The 18024-nt window shown below is 41.7% G+C and overlaps 1 protein-coding gene across 9 annotated transcripts in view; it reads left to right on the top strand.

Moving 5' to 3' along the window:
* Positions 1-18024, top strand: part of ASPH (aspartate beta-hydroxylase) — a 160452-nt gene that overhangs the window by 56378 nt on the left and 86050 nt on the right. For all 9 annotated transcript variants that reach the window (XM_074354914.1, XM_074354912.1, XM_074354911.1 and 6 more), the window contains 8 exons: positions 5140-5232; positions 6932-7006; positions 10971-11087; positions 11496-11528; positions 12018-12074; positions 12569-12616; positions 13070-13102; positions 17726-17764. In XM_074354914.1, coding sequence (XP_074211015.1) covers positions 5140-5232; positions 6932-7006; positions 10971-11087; positions 11496-11528; positions 12018-12074; positions 12569-12616; positions 13070-13102; positions 17726-17764 — 495 coding nt within the window. The remainder of the gene's footprint in view (positions 1-5139; positions 5233-6931; positions 7007-10970; positions 11088-11495; positions 11529-12017; positions 12075-12568; positions 12617-13069; positions 13103-17725; positions 17765-18024) is intronic.

The following is an 18024-nucleotide window of genomic DNA, read 5'->3' as shown; positions in this document are numbered from 1 at the left end:
TATAAAACAGATATTTAAAAAATATTTCGGGATCTGTATGCAATTAATAATATTACAAAGGGGGAAATTTTTTTTTAAAGAAAAGCCCAGAAGTTTCTTAAGTACTTGTTTTAACCACCTTATAAACTGCCTTTAACTGTGTTCATGTTGTTGCGTGTACGTGTGCAGGGAGCGGGGTTAATTTGTTCCTTTGGAGGAAATAAAGGAAATAATTAACTGATGGAAAAAATGTATGTTTGCTGGGTTTAAATGACCTTACTTAATTCTGAAAACTTTGCTAAGGAGGTACTGTTGTGTCTGCTTTGTGTGCTCGTGGGGACCAGAGTTGCAGCAGTGGTAACGTGCTGAAGGCGAGATTCCGATGGAACCCAAAGGCAGCCCTCTTGGTTCCCGTACCTGAGCGCTGACTCACGATCTCACGTTTCAAGACGTTAAACTGAGTCCACTCCACTCCAGCCTTTATGGAGTCCCTTTGTTGGTCCCCAAAACCAGGCTCTTGGGAGCTTTTTGGCAGTATTTAATTCTTTTGAGATTTATGCCATCCTCTTCCTGAAATCTGTCTGTCCATCTTGGGTCGTGTAAAGATCTTTTGAGTCTGGAATGGCTCGTATTGTGCATCAAGGAGCAGCTCTTCTGGTTCCTGGCAGTCTCAGGAGCTGTCGGGCTGCTCCTGGGGTATCTGCTGACATTGTATGTGCTGATTTTACAAGCCAAGAACAACTGCGAGCGTTAGTGTGGCCAGTTAGGATGTGTGCCTTTCTGGCTTATTGATTTCCAGAATATTTCTCAAGTTTCATGTACCTGTTAGGGATATTCTTGGGGTAGGTTGATTTATGCTGTTAGACCGCTTGCATTTGAGGCAGTCAGTAGCAGTCCTGAGCTCTTCCCCTGCATGAACAGCAGCAGCTGGAGTAACCTGGATGGGTAAGATAAAAATTGTATTCCTCTGTACGCCCCTAAATTAGTAAACCAGAGACTGATAAGCTAGTTTTTAAATATGCCTTAGCTTTTATGAGCTAAGTATGTGACATCTTATGAAGCATACTGCTATGTATAATCCTTACTTCCCCAGATTTTGTGGAGGAAGCAGATTGTATATAATTCTTAGGAAAGGTGAATCCTTTACCCTCACTCAGTAAAGTCCTCCTCCGTGATCGGGGGTCCAGGACCTTCCTGAGTCTCAGGCCCGTGCTCTCCAGCTGCGCTGGCCACCTGGCCCCTCCGCACTCCAGCACCCTCCCTGCCGAGGAATTTCGTACTTGCTGGTCCAGACCTTAACCAGGAGACTCTTCCCCAGTGTAACCCACACAGCCACACCCCTGATCTCTGTCAGGAACCTGTTCAAGTGAGTCCTTTCCTCATCAGTTTATTGGAAACAGTCCCGCCCCTTTCCCTCAGGGCCTGGTACTCCCTGTCATGGTCTTCCCCATGCCGTCCTTCCTCACCTCAGGTACTCTAAATAGTCCCTATTTCTTATCTTTTTAATTGCTCCCTTCCCGCGGGAGGTAGGGCTTTTGTGTGTTGGTTTTCTATAGGACTTCCTTGCATTAGTGAGCGCTAAATGTTTGTTGAATGACTGGCTGCAATATGCAATTTAGTAAGTTTTAATCCATTGTGCATTTATGGGAAGAAAATGCATTTATTCTTTTTCGTGATGATTAGGTGATGTTGGGCAGCAGTGAATGAAGTAAGCTAATCCTGGGCTGAGGTAACTGTGTCAGACAATCAAATTTGCACAAGAGCTCGTTGCATTTAATTTTTATAACTTACCCCATTTTTTAATTAAAGTCGGAGGAAAAACTATACATTTGTTAAATGAAAACATTTAAAAAATTTTCCTAATATATCTCATGTGCCCAAAGAACTAAAAACAAGGTATGTTTTAAGAGAATTAGTTGGTTTTCCAAATCCTACAAGAGCTGTTGTGGTTGACTTGCAACATTCATTCAACCCAAGCTAATTACTGTCAAGCAATTGTCCTCCTGTTGGTCTTGCGAGCTTAGGAGTGGAAGTGGGTTCTGGTTTTGACTACTAAAGCTGAAAGGAAAGATGGCTGGGAGTTTCCAGAGAAGATTTCCTCAAGCCTAATAAGAAAGAAGCAGAGCAAGAGGTGGTCCTTTGCTTCTGGACATCATCTTGTCTGAAACGGGAGCTTGCAGCTGGGGATCCCTGGGTGCCAGCCCCAGGATGAAACCAGCGCGGAGAGCATGTCTGCCTGCCTCTGCACTACTTGTGAAGTTAGATAATAAGTTTCCTTCTTGCCAGTGTGAGTTGGTATTCTGTGACTTGCAGCCCCAGGAACATCAAAACTGATACATACAGGAGAGGGTATAGCTCAGTGGTAGAGTGCCTGCTTAGCATGCACGAGGTCCTAGTTCAATACCCAGTACCTCCACTAAAAAAAAAGAAGACTTTGATGAAAACTGATACATTCATTTCATAACCTAATTTTGAATATTTATTTCAGTGCTATATCTTGCCACCATGTGTACCTTATAATAAATCCAAGTTGAAAACCTTTCCTTTGCCTTGTATGTATTTATTTTTCTTGCTTATTTTTTTTTTAACTTTTTGCCTAAAGTCTTGTATGAGATGTGGATTTACCACTATTTTCTGGGGAACACTTATCCGTAGCTTCATGAACTAAAATGGATTTGGGTGGCAAAAACTTTTTCGGAAACACCAGGGCAAAAGCTTCCATATGGGTTATCAAAACAATAACAATTATTCTAGAATGTGTTTTTGCTAAATATTAGAAAGTTTATAAGGGTCTAGGGAAGGAGATGTGTTAATACAATCTTCAGCTTCTTTGAAGTTTACAAAATAGTTTATTTTTGCACTGAATTCTCCTCTGGAAAATAGCTGTTACCTGGTATCAATATTTACAATTTTGCTGCCACTTCAGACGGAAAAGAAAACTGCTCAATGTTTTCTCTTGTGACGTGCTTTTGCTTTCTCCTGTTGTTTTTCACGTTTTAAATTTAGATTTGAGAGACAAATAACTTCCAGGCGATTTAGAGAAAGCTGGTTATTAGGGGCCTTGTAGGCCTGGATATTGGTTTTCAAACACTTTTAGCATCAACTTTTTTTTTTTCAAACGAAACTTTTCTCGAAATCCAATACGAATGGGATTTTCAGGCAGCTTAAATCTTTATTGTTTGATGGGGAAATATTTTACTGCTTATTGAACCCATGGAGCACAATTTGAAAACCTGCTATAGATGGGATTGGTGAAGAAAGACCCTAGTAATTTTTCTTCCAAACTGAGATATTTTTGAGTGCAGAATAATTGTACCAAGGCAACAGGCATAAACAGACTGTGCGGGCTAACTGCGCTTGCGGTACTGAAATGCTGGGTGCTGCTGGAGCACGGATAAGCGTCTCTTTGGTAAATAGTGGGAGGGACACTGATGCGAGTCCCCCTTCCCTTGTCTACAGCCCACCCTAGTGCAGCTCAGGAGCCTGGCCCTGCAGGCAACCTGCAGCCTTTAAAGAGCAGAGTAGCCCCACCCTTGGGTGCACTCCGCCCTTCAGCATATGATCACTGAGCACCTGCTATGTGCCAGGTGTTTTCTGAGGTGCTGAGAGTGCAAAGATAAATGGCTTGATTCTGAACGCTCTCAAGGTTTACCCCATTCATTCAGCAACCCTTGGCAATGAGAAGGTCTGTACCTGTTAGACTAACAGTTGAGAGGTAGAAGCATGGGTTGTTTAAATGGAAAAGGGCACGGGGAGTTTTCAGCCCTGAATTTGGAATTTCAAATGTGATGTGTGTTAGTGAGCCTCCACCCCTTACCCCCAGCCACCACCCCCTGAAACTGAACTCCCTTCAGGATCTGTACCTGTTTGTGTAAGTTTCTCTCCGGAATCTACTTTATGGTTGTGAGTAGAAGGCAACTGTATGTGCTAGTGTTTGTTTTTCTAAGGTTAGGTTTTGGGGGTAAGTAGTGTCAGAAGTAAGTAGAGGAAATAGAAATGATGAGCTGGGGTCCTGTGAAGCTCTGTTTCACTGTCTTTTTAGGATTTGGGAAAGTGGGAATGTGTTTTTGTCAATGACAGAAGAAAGAAGAGATAAAGAAAGGGAAATAATAAGGAAAAATATAAAGAACCAAAACAGAAGAGTAAATGACATTGAAATGAGGATTTTCCAGACACATCGGTGTATCTACCATTAAGAGTTGTTTAAAGGTGCTTAAGATTAGAAAAGGCCCCTCAGTTCTGTCCTGACCTTTCACCCCAGCTGCTGATGTGCAGAACATATCCCCTTTAATAGCGACTCTTGGTACAAGATTCTCAGTGGGGTGGTGAGGAGCCCAAGGTTTGGTAAATGGAATAATCATGCCAATTAGTTTAGTTTTATAAATAGTTGTACTCAATTGAGGATGTATTTTAACGTGCTACATATAAAATATCAAAGGACTAAGTACAACAGATTTTAGACTACTTTGCCTTTAAAATAAGCGTTCATGTTCAACCCTGATGTCTTCTTTTCCTTAAGAAGTAAAAAGAAAAACAAAAGAACTTTTTTTCCCCATATCTTTGAGCTTTTATGGAATAATACGATTGCTTACAAGTGTTAACTTTAGAAGATTGTACATAGTGAGTTATGTATTATTTCCTCTCATCTTTAGCTATAGTTCTCAAGAAGAATAATTAATGAAATATAAATCAAAATATGGAGTGCAGACAAATAACAAGAGGAAGTTCCAATGCATCTTAGTTTTCTTGTTGCTGAATTTGGAGCTCAAGGCTTAGAAGTGAATTAGTCACTTACGAACACAAGAGGAGACTGAACTCATACTGAACTTCTGGCAAGTTCAGACATGACTTCTTGTTTTATTTTTTATGACTTCATACTTCAGAGATTTGTGAATATTTAAACAATGGTTACAGTTTTTTAAATGAAAGGATAATTTAGGTGAAGAGATGTTAAAGGCGCAGGTGAAGTTACAGAACAAACTGTTTTCCTCCTTCAGTTTTTAAGCATATCAACATGTTCATGTAGTATAAAGTCTCGGAAACTTTGAATTACTGGCCGTGTTGAAGAAGTGTTTGAGAATATGATTTTACTTGGTTTAATGTGTCGAAAAACAAAAACAAAAACAAAATCTTAAGTTAACTCTGTGAATAAAAATGCAGGCCTTAAAGAAAGATCTGCTCCAAAGCCAACAGTCCCACCAGAAGAGGCCGAGCCGTACCCTTGGCTGGAGGACCAGGTTCTGGAGGGGCCAGGTAAGCCTTCCTCTCATTCTGACCAGAGGCACCTCAGCTGCCAGGTATCCCAGGTAGCAGTTTGCAGAATCATGTTTTTGTTGCACAATATTTATAGAACAGTGAAATACCTTTTCTTCTTGTCTTCTGAAATTTTATAGTTTATTTCTTCCAGTAAAAATTTACATGGGATCGTTTTAATTTTTGAGATCAAGAATCGAAGGCACAGGTGGGTGCTCCTTGCTAAATCCTGGTTAAGAGCATCATGAACTAAATGTTGTTTCTTGATTCCAGTTCCAGGATTACTGTACCACGTTCCATTGAAAATAAAATTAGACACATATTGGACAGTACTTTTGTCCTCATTTGTCGCATTATGTAGTAGAGTAGGTCTCCTGGGTCCCCAGTCTTTAATATGAGCCTCCTGTCTACATCAGAAGACTTCCCAGGCCTCCATGTGATCACCTGTAAGCCTGTGTATATTACATGACTGCACAGATCAATTCAAGTACCTCCTTAGTCACCCAAAGGCCTGTGACTCATAGGATGAAAACCGCTGAAATCTCTGACTAAATTCGTAAATGAAACTTGATTCCATTACAATCATTTCCGATTTATGCTTTGATTTTTATTACAAAGTACTATTTAATTTCTGCACATTTTTCATTTACCCAGTAGTTCTCAAAATTTGGTTTCATCTTGCCACCTATTGGAGATGTTAGGTAATACGCTACATATTTGCTGGCAAGTTAATTACTGGGTCCAAATGGTACTTTGGCTGATCACTGCGTACTGGTGAATCATTTGATTTTCCTTCCTTCCTTTTAACAGAGGTCAATATGTTGCTCTCATTTTTTTGTCATTGCTCAAGTGGCAATCCCAGGAGAATTTTCTGTCTCTTCCATTCCTGTAGAATTACTCTAATCCTACCAGGGCTAGAGTGAGTCTTCTTTTTAAGCTTTATCATTTAAATGTGTATTTAGATTTAGCACCTCAAATTTCACTTTGAACTAAATTTATAATTTAAAAGAGTCTTGCTTTTCAAAGCCAGTACTTACTCTGTAGTGTTGTACCACTTGCTTCCTTTTTTCATTTTTAATTCTTTGTTAATACTGCTCTTTGCATATTACTGATAAATTAAATTGTCCTCCTAAATCCTTCAGTCTGTTATCCACTCACACTTCCGGACACCTTCTGGGAGTGGGCACCCAACCCTGCCCATCCCAGCCCTCACACCAGCCGGGGGCCCTTCTCCTCGCTGTCAAGGGGGAGAGGGGTTGAGCACGTACTCTGCCGGCTAGTGAGCTCGTCTTCCACATTTATCCGTATTTCCCAGTACTTCCTTTTCTGAAAGCTCTGCCCTTCTTTATTCTACCACCAGCATAAATTTTGTTAACTAGAAACTGAAATGATTTTGCTCTGAGTGAGGTTTGTTTGTCTTTTTTAAAGAAAAATCTGAACCCAAATTAGTTTCCTATTTTTTGTAGCTTACGGAGAAGCCTTTTAGCATTTCTATCTGCTGTCAAAATAAAGCCAATTTAAAATATCTACTATATTTGCCAACATTGGGGGAAAAAGGGGCTATACTGAGATGAAAAAGGTGCAGAGTTGATATTAGTCAAATATATTCATTTTAATGTGTATATGTGGATACTGTATTTCATGTTCTACACTAATGTCTAAATTTTTTCTAATTAGTTATGTTCTGTAATTATTTTAGGGCCTCAGAATATTGAAGATGAAGTGCAAGAACAAATTCAGTCACTTCTCCATGAAACAGTATACACAGAACATGGTATGAATTAAAATCTATTTTTTCACACATTACCAAAATAATGGTTAGTTACATAAAATGACTTAGACGTTACTTTAAAATTTAAATGATAATTGAGTGTCCAGGGTTTTTTTAAAGTTATTAGAGGACAAGTATTTCTAAAGCAGCGCCACGGTCGTTTTACCCCATTTTCTTGTTAAGAGAACAAACAAATCGAGACTAATAACACATCAAGAACCGATGGCAGCACCAGAGGAGGGAGAGAGAACAGAACCAGGCGAGCCGTCACAGGCGCTCCGGGAGCTATCGTCAGCCCTCAGATTTTACTGAATGCTTGGGTGGCCACCAAAGCAAAAAGGAGACACTTTTAATTATGTCGGTGGCGTTACTAGAGAAGAAGTAAACATGCTGTTTACTTAGAGAACGTAACGCCTTTTCCCAGCTCTCACGTCTAAAAACTTTCTTATGTGAAGTTCTGTACAGAGAATGTGAAATGATACTGGAGAAACCAGTGCTTGAAGATTTTATGAGGCTGTTTCCTTGAAGCATCCCTTGATAAAAGCAGAGAGTATAACCCCAAAATGTAACTCTCAGAAGGATTTTGAAGAGGGCAGAACACATGGTGTTCTGATGCCTTCAGGGGTTTGGTGTGAGCTGAAAGTGATCCTAAAGGAAAAAGCCAAAAAAAGTTTCCTAAAAGCAAACAAAATGCCCTATCATTTAAGTCGGGCTTTAGCCGGCCTGCTAAGCTGTCTTATTCAGTCTTAGGTTAGGGGTTAAGTGAAGAGCGTCATGCCTAACTCCTCTGCTCCACTGGGGAGACGAGCTTCGGCTGAGTCGTAGGTTTTTACTGTTGGTTGCTAGGGGCCTGGGAGCCTGTGTCCATTTGTTAGTTACCAGTTTATTCTCACCTAGAAACACTACTTCACCGGAGTGTGTATCTGCCTGTCTGAGCACAGGCTTTTTCTTCCTACCCTTTTAAGAAAGTTTTCATTTTAACCTAACGCAAGAATGATGCAGTCTAGATACGGAAGTGATCTCAGTATGATGAGGTAAGGATGGTGGTGGTGAAACGCCAGGGCGCTCTGTGGGGCTTGCTCAGTCTTTGGGGTTAGGGGAGGCTTCCTGGAGGAAATGGTGCTTTGGTTTAGGAGCTGGAGGATGGTGTAGCGCCTTGCCAGGCAGATGTCAGCGAGATGTTTTCAACGGAGGCATGGCGCGTGTGAAAGTTCAGAGGTCAAAGAGGCTTGACGTGGTTCCGGCCGGCTGGCATGTGAAACACACAGGCGGAGAGACACGAGGGGTGGATATTTTTGCTTGATTCTAAGCGTGTGCGGGAGCGTTGGGTGTTCTGTCTGCAGCACGGGAAGTGAGTCAGAGGGAATGCTAGCAGGGAGATCGGATCGGGGTTGTGCTGGTGACCCAAGTGAGTCCAGATGCTGGTCAAACCAAATTTCACCCGAGGTGGCGAGCGAGGGAGGTAGAGGGTATGCCAGACCTTTAGGCGGGTGGGTGCAGGAGGCCCGAGGAGGGAGAAATCCTCCAGCACCTGTGCTCCGAGGACCTCTTTCTTTATCAAGGCTTTCTCCCTAGGAAAGTCACAGGCCGTGGCTTTAAGCATTATTTGCATTGCTTCCGAACATATATCTACAGCCCTGATCTGTCATCTGAGCTCTTGTTTTTATCTAACTGCATGTTCTTATTTCTATTTGCATGTTCTGTGGGTATCTCAACTTAAGAGGTTCCTAAAACTGAATTCTTGCTTCCACCACATCTCACAGCTCCCCCTTCCCCCCTCCAGAAATGTTTTACCCTATTCCAGCCTTCTGCATTTCACCTCCCTCTCACTTCGTTGCTAAAGGCAAACATCTGGGAGTTTTCCTTGTTTCTCTCTCTTCTCCCCTCCTATGTCATCTACCAGCAGTTCCCTTCAGCTTTGCCTCTAACACGTATTTTGACTTCTGCCACCATCCCCTCTTCTCACAACCACTGCAGTGGCACCCAGGTGGATCCCTGTTTCCATCTTTGTTCCTCAATACCCCATGTTTGATGTGGCCCAGCTCACTGTGCCTAATCTGGGCCCAGTCTCTCTCCCCTTGGTCACTTTTCTCTAGCCCAACTGGCCTTCTCTCTTTCCCATGCACTTGCCAAGCCTGTCCCTGCCATGGGGGCCTTTGTGATATCTTCTGTTAGTGTTTGCGTGTGTACATGTGTGTGTCCCCATTTTCACATTTTATCAGCCCAAACTTGGCCTCCTTGACACCATCTCTGAAGTAGACTCTGTCCCTGTCATTCTGGATTTCACTGTAAGGTTGAGGTCCTGCCATTGAATTTATTAGCAGTGTGGCTTTAGCAAAGTTTCTCGAGTCTCTCATCCTTCAAAGAGGCTACCCCATAGGGTTGGTGCAGCGGGTGCAGAGGGTGTGACAGTGCCTCCAGTGGGGTCTAGTAAGCTCCCAGGAACCTGTTCTCGTACCAGACAGTAGAGACTCAGACGGTGCACGGTACTTGGTTTGTTTTCCTACTGAAAACAGGGACTTCCATTGAATTGATGGCCGAGATGGCTCAGTCTGGCTCACATACAAACTGTCAGATTTCACTGAATAAATGAGAGTAAGGAAAAAGAATCATGGCAAGAAGAAAAACAGTAATAAAATTAGTGATAGGAGTTAGAATTGGTGATTTGTTTGCTGAGAAGCAGGAAATCTGAAATGAGGAGAAACAAGATAGCAGACTGATGAGAGGACAGGAAACAAATACTGTCAACATAAAAGGGTCTGACAGTCCAGTAACACCTGGGGGCGTCACTGGGCCACCCCAGAAGTAAAGTGACTAAGGACCCCATCCTGCAGTTTGCGGGGAGAGTTCAGAAGAAGTAGAAATAGTAATATTATTGCTAGGATGATGATGGCGGTGGTAAAAATATTAACAACAGCAGCAGCGCAACAGCAATAGAACCTAAATACTTATTATGGGCTAGGCATTTTCCTAAGTGCATCAGTCGTCACGATAATTCTGTGAGTAGGTACTCTTATTATTTCTTTTTTATGGAGCGAGAGCTTAGACACAGAGTAGTTAAGTAACTCACCCAGGGTCACACAGCTGTTGTGGAAGCACCTAAATCTGGAGTCAGATATTCCAGACCCCACACTCCTAACTCAATGCTGCACTGCACAGCTGAGTGTAGTTTGCTTGAGTTCCCTGGTTAGAGTGTTACACCCAGGGCAGCCTCTGATCGAGGCCGTGTCAAGTTACTACTGGGAGAATGTTTTGCACCACAATGACAAGCTAACCCGTATTGCAGTGGAGTAAGGTAGCGTGTCCAACAGCTACACAAAAGGAGCAGAGCAGTTCAGTATATCGTGAAAGTCTCAGGAGAGAAAATGGGCATCTTTGCATAACTTAAAGGCTAAACCTAGGAAGCTTTAAAGGCAAAGTGGAATGCAGCTGACCCAATGTAGATGACCTGGCAGCTGGTTTGGGGGGGGGGGGGCGCTGACAGTTCTTTGTGATAAAACATTTGCATAGAGTTATTTAAGATTGTTACATGGAATTTTATATCTGTTCTCAATGAAAGGTCACAAGGTGACCTTTTCTCTGACCTCATGATAATTGAAGAGGCAAATATAGTGATAATAATGAATTCACTTACTCCGTATTTATTGAGAACTTCCTATGGCCAGTCATGGCCCTACGTGCTGGGCATACGTAGTGACCACAATATATGAGGTCCCTGTCCTTGGTGAGTTTATGTTCTAGTGAGAGCAGACCTGTTTCCCCCTGAGGTGGTCTGGCCCTTGGACAGAGGACAGAGCTCCAGAGTGGGCAGCAGCATGCTCAGTGGCCCAGAGGAGGGACAGGGAACGCCCAGCCGCTGAAGTGGGTATGCGGGAGCCTTTCAGATGGGGCGTGCATGTCTGTGTTGGCTGCCGCCTGGGGTCCTTGCTGTCCACCCGTGTCACTTTGTTCATCATCATTGTTCAAGGAGAGGACCTGCAGCAAGAACAGGATGGACCAGCAGCAGAACTACAGCCAGAAGACGGTGTCTTTGTAGGAAGTGATGCGGATGATGGATTTGAGCCCACTGGAGCACTTCATGAAGGTAGAACACAGTATTTTGGTTTCAGAATAAAATACAATAAATAATTTGTAATTTTGGTTATTGAAGTTTTTCTTTAAATACCTTTAAAACCAATATTTCACTTTCATCCAACTTTTTTTTTTTAAGTTGAAACTAAAAACAGGTATCCTCTAGACAGTACGGTTGGTGAATGGCTGCAAGGACTATATTAAAGCACATTACGAGAAAGTAAAGTAGATCCACTTCTCACAATATAGAACATTCTGGGAAACTGTTTTAGAAGCAAGCAGCTCCTAATTCATGAATGAATATATTTCCCAAAGCTTATAGTCATACCTTGATAAACATTCATTCAGAATATACATATGCAATATATAAACATGCCATTTTATGAAAGTGGTAATACTTATTTCATGTTATTTTTTCCAGAAACCGAAGATAGGTACCATGTAGAAGAGACAGGTAAGATTTTAACAGCATGTGTCTGTAAACACTGGAGTTACACCTCAATCTGGGAGTACTCAGGTGTTGAGTCCAAGGGAGGGGCGGGGAAATGCGTGTCCTTGCTCAGACTCACTTTGGCAGGTGCTTGCCGAGTGCGTCGGAGGAGGGTTCACCTGCACGACTGTTTCTGTCTCTCTGTGTCCTTGTCTCATTTTTTGTTGTGTGAATATAGTTGAATTTGCATCAGCTAAATGAGAATATGGCGCACCTTGATCTTGTGGTTCAGTTACAAACCCACTGACGATGAAGACTTTCTTATTCAGCTTTGTATTTGGCATTTAGCACAGTTAGTACCTGTTTGTTCCATGAGTGAATGTAAGCTTGAGCATCATTAGGATTTGATTTCTATCTTTACTAGAAATTGTGTTTTTTCATATTTTAAATATCAGGTGTGATACTTTTTTTTCAGACATATTTGTAATTTCCTAATTATTTCCTAATTTATAGCTTCACCAGCCTACAATCAGGATATGGAAGACGTGATATATGAACAGGAAAATCCAGGTCCGTGACATGTGTTTCTCTTTGAGGCAGTGGCCAAGGTCATTTTAACCCAGGGTTAATGACTCACTCTGATTCAATGCATAGGTCTCCTTAAATACTCAGTTTTTGCTTGCCCAGATACTTACAGAAATTTCTGAATATAGTTTAATATTACATGGAGAAATGAAGTAAAAAGGAGATGTGTTTTTCAAACCACTGTTGGGATTTTGGTCTTTGCAGATGGGATACTGGAAAGAATATTGGGGAATTAACAAGGCAGTAGGACGTAGTGGAGCCAGACGAGGGGCAGGTCCCAGTTTTGCTCCTTCTTGTATTTGTGATGTAGGGAGAAAATTATGGAACTTTATCCAGCTTAAGTTTTATTAAGTCATGATAATAGTATCTATCTTACACAGTTATGAAGATTAAAATTAATTTGTAAATATTTTAGAATGCTGTCTAACAAGGTATTTGGTTTTTTCATGTTTGGCAAAGGTATATTTTTTCTTTTTTAGAGTTGAGTGAACCAGCAGTAGATGATGATGGACAAATGTACCACACAGGTATTAAATGAATGTTTTTGTTCTATTTTAAACATTGCTTAAGGCTTTGCACTTACAATGCTGTGTTAACGTGGTGACTTTTCTTTCAAAGAGTCAAAGAAGTAATTTTAGCACCTAATACAAGACTTTTGGCTTTGTAACAAAATTGGATTATTTAAAGAATATCAGGCTTACATACTTTACCTCATCTACCACCCCTCCACAACAAAACAGCGTATTAATTCCTAATGCTCCTTTTGCATATCTTTATGCTAATTTGAGGAATTTTTATGAAAATAATATACCTACTCTTTCCTCTCATTGCTTTTGGGCACAGGCATTTCTCACGGATTGTACAAACGTTAATATTTAAAGGATTAATATTTCTGTATTTGAGATTAAGTTGTGTTTTTTAGCTAAGCAGTTACACAGAATGACTCAAGTAATACTTTGGTTTTATTCTCTTTTTTGCAGATGACGTAACATACCAAGACTATGATGAACAAGGTTTGAAAATGCTTCTTAACCTTAAGTTGCCTACTTGTTTTAAAATGTACTCATAGCTTGACTGTAAAGCACGGAGAGTGGTATTTTTAGTTACAAATACCATAACTTAAAACGTTCGAATGAATGGGTAGTTCTCAAAGAATTTACTTTAGGAGATTATTTATCTCCTCCAGGGGTTCCACCGTTGCCTAAATACTTTCTTAAACTCTTTGCAAGTTGCCTTTGGAAGCAGTTAAAAATTAATCAAGAAAACTTAATCTCACGACTGTATAGTCATAGCCCTCTTTTTATTAAACACGCCTTGTGCTTGAAAGACTACTTTAGTCAGAGCTTAACTACTCCAGCTGCCGCTGCAAATTCATTTCACTTAAATAAAGATGACCAATCTGCCAGCCTGGAAAAGGGTACAGAATTTCATTCCAGCCTTAAAGGGAGCTTGGAGAAAATGGTTCTGGCATCAGGTTCCGATTTAGGCAATTACAGTTCCTCTTGTAGCCCAAGGACTTCTCATGTGGTTTTATTAAGCTCCTCAAAGGAGATGATATTGTTACTACTTCCCAGATGAGAGAAGTAAGGTTCCAAGAGTGTATGTAATTTTGCATAAATTAATATGACTAAGAAGCCATAGAGCGAGTGGCGTATCCTTTTTATTCCAGTATCTAAAAAGATGACTGTAGAAGGAAAGAAGCCAGTTGGGTATAAGCAAGAAGGATGAAGAAACGTGCCGTGCTTGAGTCAGATGTGGAGGACATCCTATGTGCTGGATGGTCTTAGAGTTTAACATTCAAATATGAATAATATTGAATCTCTACTTTTAAAAAATTTGTGGTCTCATGATAGTTGGTGAATCTGAATTGAAGAAAGTTAGGAATGGCTGTGTGTAGATCTGATACACTAATTTATTAAGCGTGTGTTTTTAAGATTTGAAGCCCTACCAAGATCACCATTCACAATGACTGTTCCTAATGGGATATGAATGATATCATTGAAGGGATCCTGGAGTCTAACTCTAGGGACTAATATTTTTATAAGAAGTTAAATAACTTGGCCACGACAATTGCATTTAGATTTCAAGTTTGAATGTGAAGGAGAAAATAAGAATGTGAAAATTAAATTTGCATATAAATCCTTTTCTAATTTCTGCCAGTCATTATAGTGTTTTTCTAAATACGCTGGAAAGAACATGTTTGGGATGCACTTTGCAGACTAGTTCTAGGGAATTTTAAAGTCAAATTTGAAAGAAGTGTAAAATCAGATACTATGTTAAAAAAGATGTTGTGAAAGTAAAGGTATTTTCATAAGCAAAATATCACAATAAAAATAATTTAAAATGTTAACAGAGTGAAAATATGATCTGGGCAATCATCAGGATTTGATGAGGCATTTTGAATTACCTTGCCATAGAACGTAAACTTTTTCAAACCAAAGAGATCTAGTAGAACAGAGGATTATTCATTGTGTGCTAAAAAGATACCTCTGTGCACTACAGGAACCAAGCTAGGGAAACTAAGTATGTATATATATATAGCTGTAAGTAGGATGAAAATAAAGCCATTTTTCAGTGGGAAAACAGAATATATTCTGTATTAAACTCCCCAAACTCTGGAACTTGGAAAATAATATGGCTTGCCAAGGCTGTAGAGTGAACCAGCTTTCCGCATTAAAACTATCCTGGAAAGCATCACGCCAACACTGGGACACCTGGGACACGACAGGACAGTCTTAGCATCTACCTGATTTATTTATTCTTACACTACATACACTACATATATGTTACATGTCCTGTGTCCAAAACAGGACGCTGGAGCGGTTCTAGTGAAGAACACCCTCATGGTCCATATTCTCACAGTCCTTGTATTTTAGCAGTAGGGTAGAAATTATACAAATAATTTTAATTTGGTGTTCAGTTATAATTATGCTAAGTGCTGGTAAGAGTGAGCATAGCATATGACAAGAATATATAGCAAAGGGACCCTACCTAGTTTGTGGACCAGGGAAGGCTGAAGTATGAGCTGAAGGGTGGAACAGTTGATGAGGCCAGGGGAAAGTTGATGTGGCTGGGATGTAGACTGAAGCTTCTTATGGGAAGATGTGTCTGGAATGCTAAGCGTAAGAAGAGCGATGCGGGCTGAGGTTCTGAGATGGTCCAGGTCCAGAGGGTGCCTGCCATTAGTCAAGGATTTCCATCTTCACCTTAGAGCACTGTTCTAGGGCACTGCATTTTGTAAAGACTGATCTGTCTAAAAGGTAGTAAATAGACTGCAGAGAGACAAGAGTGGATGTGGGGAGACCAGTTTGGTTACCACAGTTATCCAAGTGTGATCTTCCCTGAGTCACATCTCTGCCAAACACGGCGTCCAAGGAGATTAGTGTCAAGAACAAGGTGTTCAGTCATATCCCAGGCTGCTGAGGCCCCATGCAGGGTGAGCGCTGAAGCCCTGCCTTAGATTTCGCGCCGTATGGCCTCCCTAGTGACCTTGGCAAGAACTGTTTTCAGTGGACGGTGTTGGACAGAAATGAGAGTAGTTCAAACCAAGGTGGGGGCAGTGAAGGTGAAAGGAAGTGGACAAAGCTGAGAAATAGAAGGTAAAATTAGCAAGGCTTGATGTGCGGGTGTAGCTGGGGAGAGAGAACCAGATGTCGGGAACCATGTCCACTGTTCTGCTTATGCACCTGGTGGATGGTGTGTTTTTTCCCAAGATGGGCGAGACTGGAAAACAGGCATGGGGCCAGAAGGTCATGAGTGCCATCTGTACATGCTGATAGCACCTGTTGAGCCATCCAAGGAGAGATAACAAATTAGCTGATGGATGGTGTTTGGATCTCAGAAGAGAAGTCTGTTCATGGCTGAGTTTGAGAATCATCAGACTGTGCATCGTGATTGAAGCCAAAGACTGAGGTTATTTAAGGAAAGAGGATAGAGTGGGAAGAGAGGATATTCCATGGCTGGACGTTGATGAAAGGCAACGTTTAGTGCCTGGTGGGGAAAGGATGGAGTGACAAAGAAGATTAAAAAGGAGAATATGGTCACATTGGAGTCCAAGAACAGGAGTGTTTGAAGAGGAAGGAGCTGCTCGGAGATCTGATATGCTAAAGGCCGAGAGTAGGTGAGTGGCCTTAGAGGAGGCTCTTTAGGGATGTGGTCAGGGCCGGAAGGGAGACTGGAGTGGTGTGAGGAGAGGGTGTGAGTAGATAAGACAGCACGTGTAAATGACGCTGACTCTTTAAAGAAAGTAATTATGAAATAGAGGAAACAGAGGAAAAAGGGAAGCAGGCTCAAGGGAGAGCTTGTGGGTTTTGTTTTGTTTTGTTTTGTTTTTTAAATTGAAATGCTGACAGGGTTTAGGGTGACAGTGGGCAGACATGCACTGCGCCTTTGTCTTCCACATGCCGCCAAAGGGATAGAAAACAATCTATTAAAATTGGCCCTCGCTCTACCCGAGCACTGGGAATAATGTCTGTAAGGTAGTAGATGCTCAAAAATTTTCCCTTTATTAAATGAATGAGAGTGCATTTGTAACTGTGCTCTTAGGGTATCAGAAAATGTGAGGCCTTTGGAAGGTGGGAAAAGCAGGGATCAGGCTCACTAGGAAAGCTGAGAGCCAGCCAGCAGGAGAGGAGACCACAGCCAAGACCAGGGCCCCCTTTGTGGTGAAGCAGAGGAACCTTGAGCTGACAGTAGATTTATTCAGGGAGATGCACACTCCATAGACAGAGTGCCGGCTATCTCAGCAGGTGCGAGAGGCCCCAGGATATGAGGTTACTAGTTTTTATGGGCTGGATCATTTCATATGCTAACAAGTGGGAGAATTATTCCAACTACTTGGGGGAAGCCAGAGATTTCCAGGAATTGGGCCCCCCACTCATTTTTTGGTGTTTTATGGTAAGCCTGGGAGCTGTCATGGCACCTGGGGAGTACCATTTAGCATGCTGATGTGTTACAGTGAGCATATGATGAGGCTCAAGGTTTCCTGGGAGTCAGATCTTCTGCCATCTTGGGCCTAGTTGGTTCTAACCTGTTTGTCATTCTTTCAGTGGCTGTGCCCTGCCCCCTTCCCCCCGTCTCATGATTAAGGTAGTGGATGGAGGGCCTGCCTGCTGAACCCTCATCCTCAGGGGCTGGAGGCAGGGCTGTTTGCTCCGGGTGAAAGGTCTGGTTGTTGCTCCCCGGGCAAAGTAGAGATAAACACTTGGATCCAAAATGATAAGTGGGCAGAGCCACGGGTAACTCAGAAGCTCCCCTACAGTCATGAAGAAAATAAAGGAAATTCAGCGCCACCCGGGAGTAAACACATTGCTGGATCCTGGTAACAAGGGCCTGTGGAGAACTTTACTTTTCCCCATTTTACAGGGAGGAACCGTATATAATCCATCTCATCGTCCGCTTTAGCCCATCTCCTCTGGCTAGAAGTGGCTGCCCCGTGATTTGAACCCAGGCCTGTTTCACTCCAGACCAAACACTTCCCCACTCTACTCTGTAACCTGCCGGTTCCCGGTGACTTAGCCCCAGAGGTTCAAGGATAAATTAGCCATTGTCTCTGCTCTTGCCTGGTACAGCCGGTGTTGTGTTATAATGGGAGTTACGCAGTGCTAAAGGATTATTTTTTTCTGTGTATTTTACAGTGTATGAGCCATCAAAAAGTGAACGGATAGAAAGTTCAGGTAAGGTTTCCCTCTCAGCAGGTGTTTCCTGCACGTCAGTTCCCCTTGTGTTTGTTAAAACAAGTATAATTTGTGAACAGAGATAAAATATAAGACATTCGCAAGTCATCAAGGAAGTAATGATAATGTTGACATATTTATTCCCTGTTTATGGTGCAGGGATAATACCAGCCTACTGATGTGTTCTTTGAATACTATTTAGAAAATAAAGTTGATATTCTAGTGAGTTTTCTATAAGAAGCCCCAATCTAAAAGGATCC

This window comes from Camelus bactrianus, chromosome 29 (assembly GCF_048773025.1).
Source record: "Camelus bactrianus isolate YW-2024 breed Bactrian camel chromosome 29, ASM4877302v1, whole genome shotgun sequence".
Classification (NCBI taxonomy): Eukaryota; Metazoa; Chordata; class Mammalia; order Artiodactyla; family Camelidae; genus Camelus; species Camelus bactrianus.
Note: the sequence above shows the minus strand (reverse complement) of the source record. Positions and strands in the feature narration are given on the sequence as shown.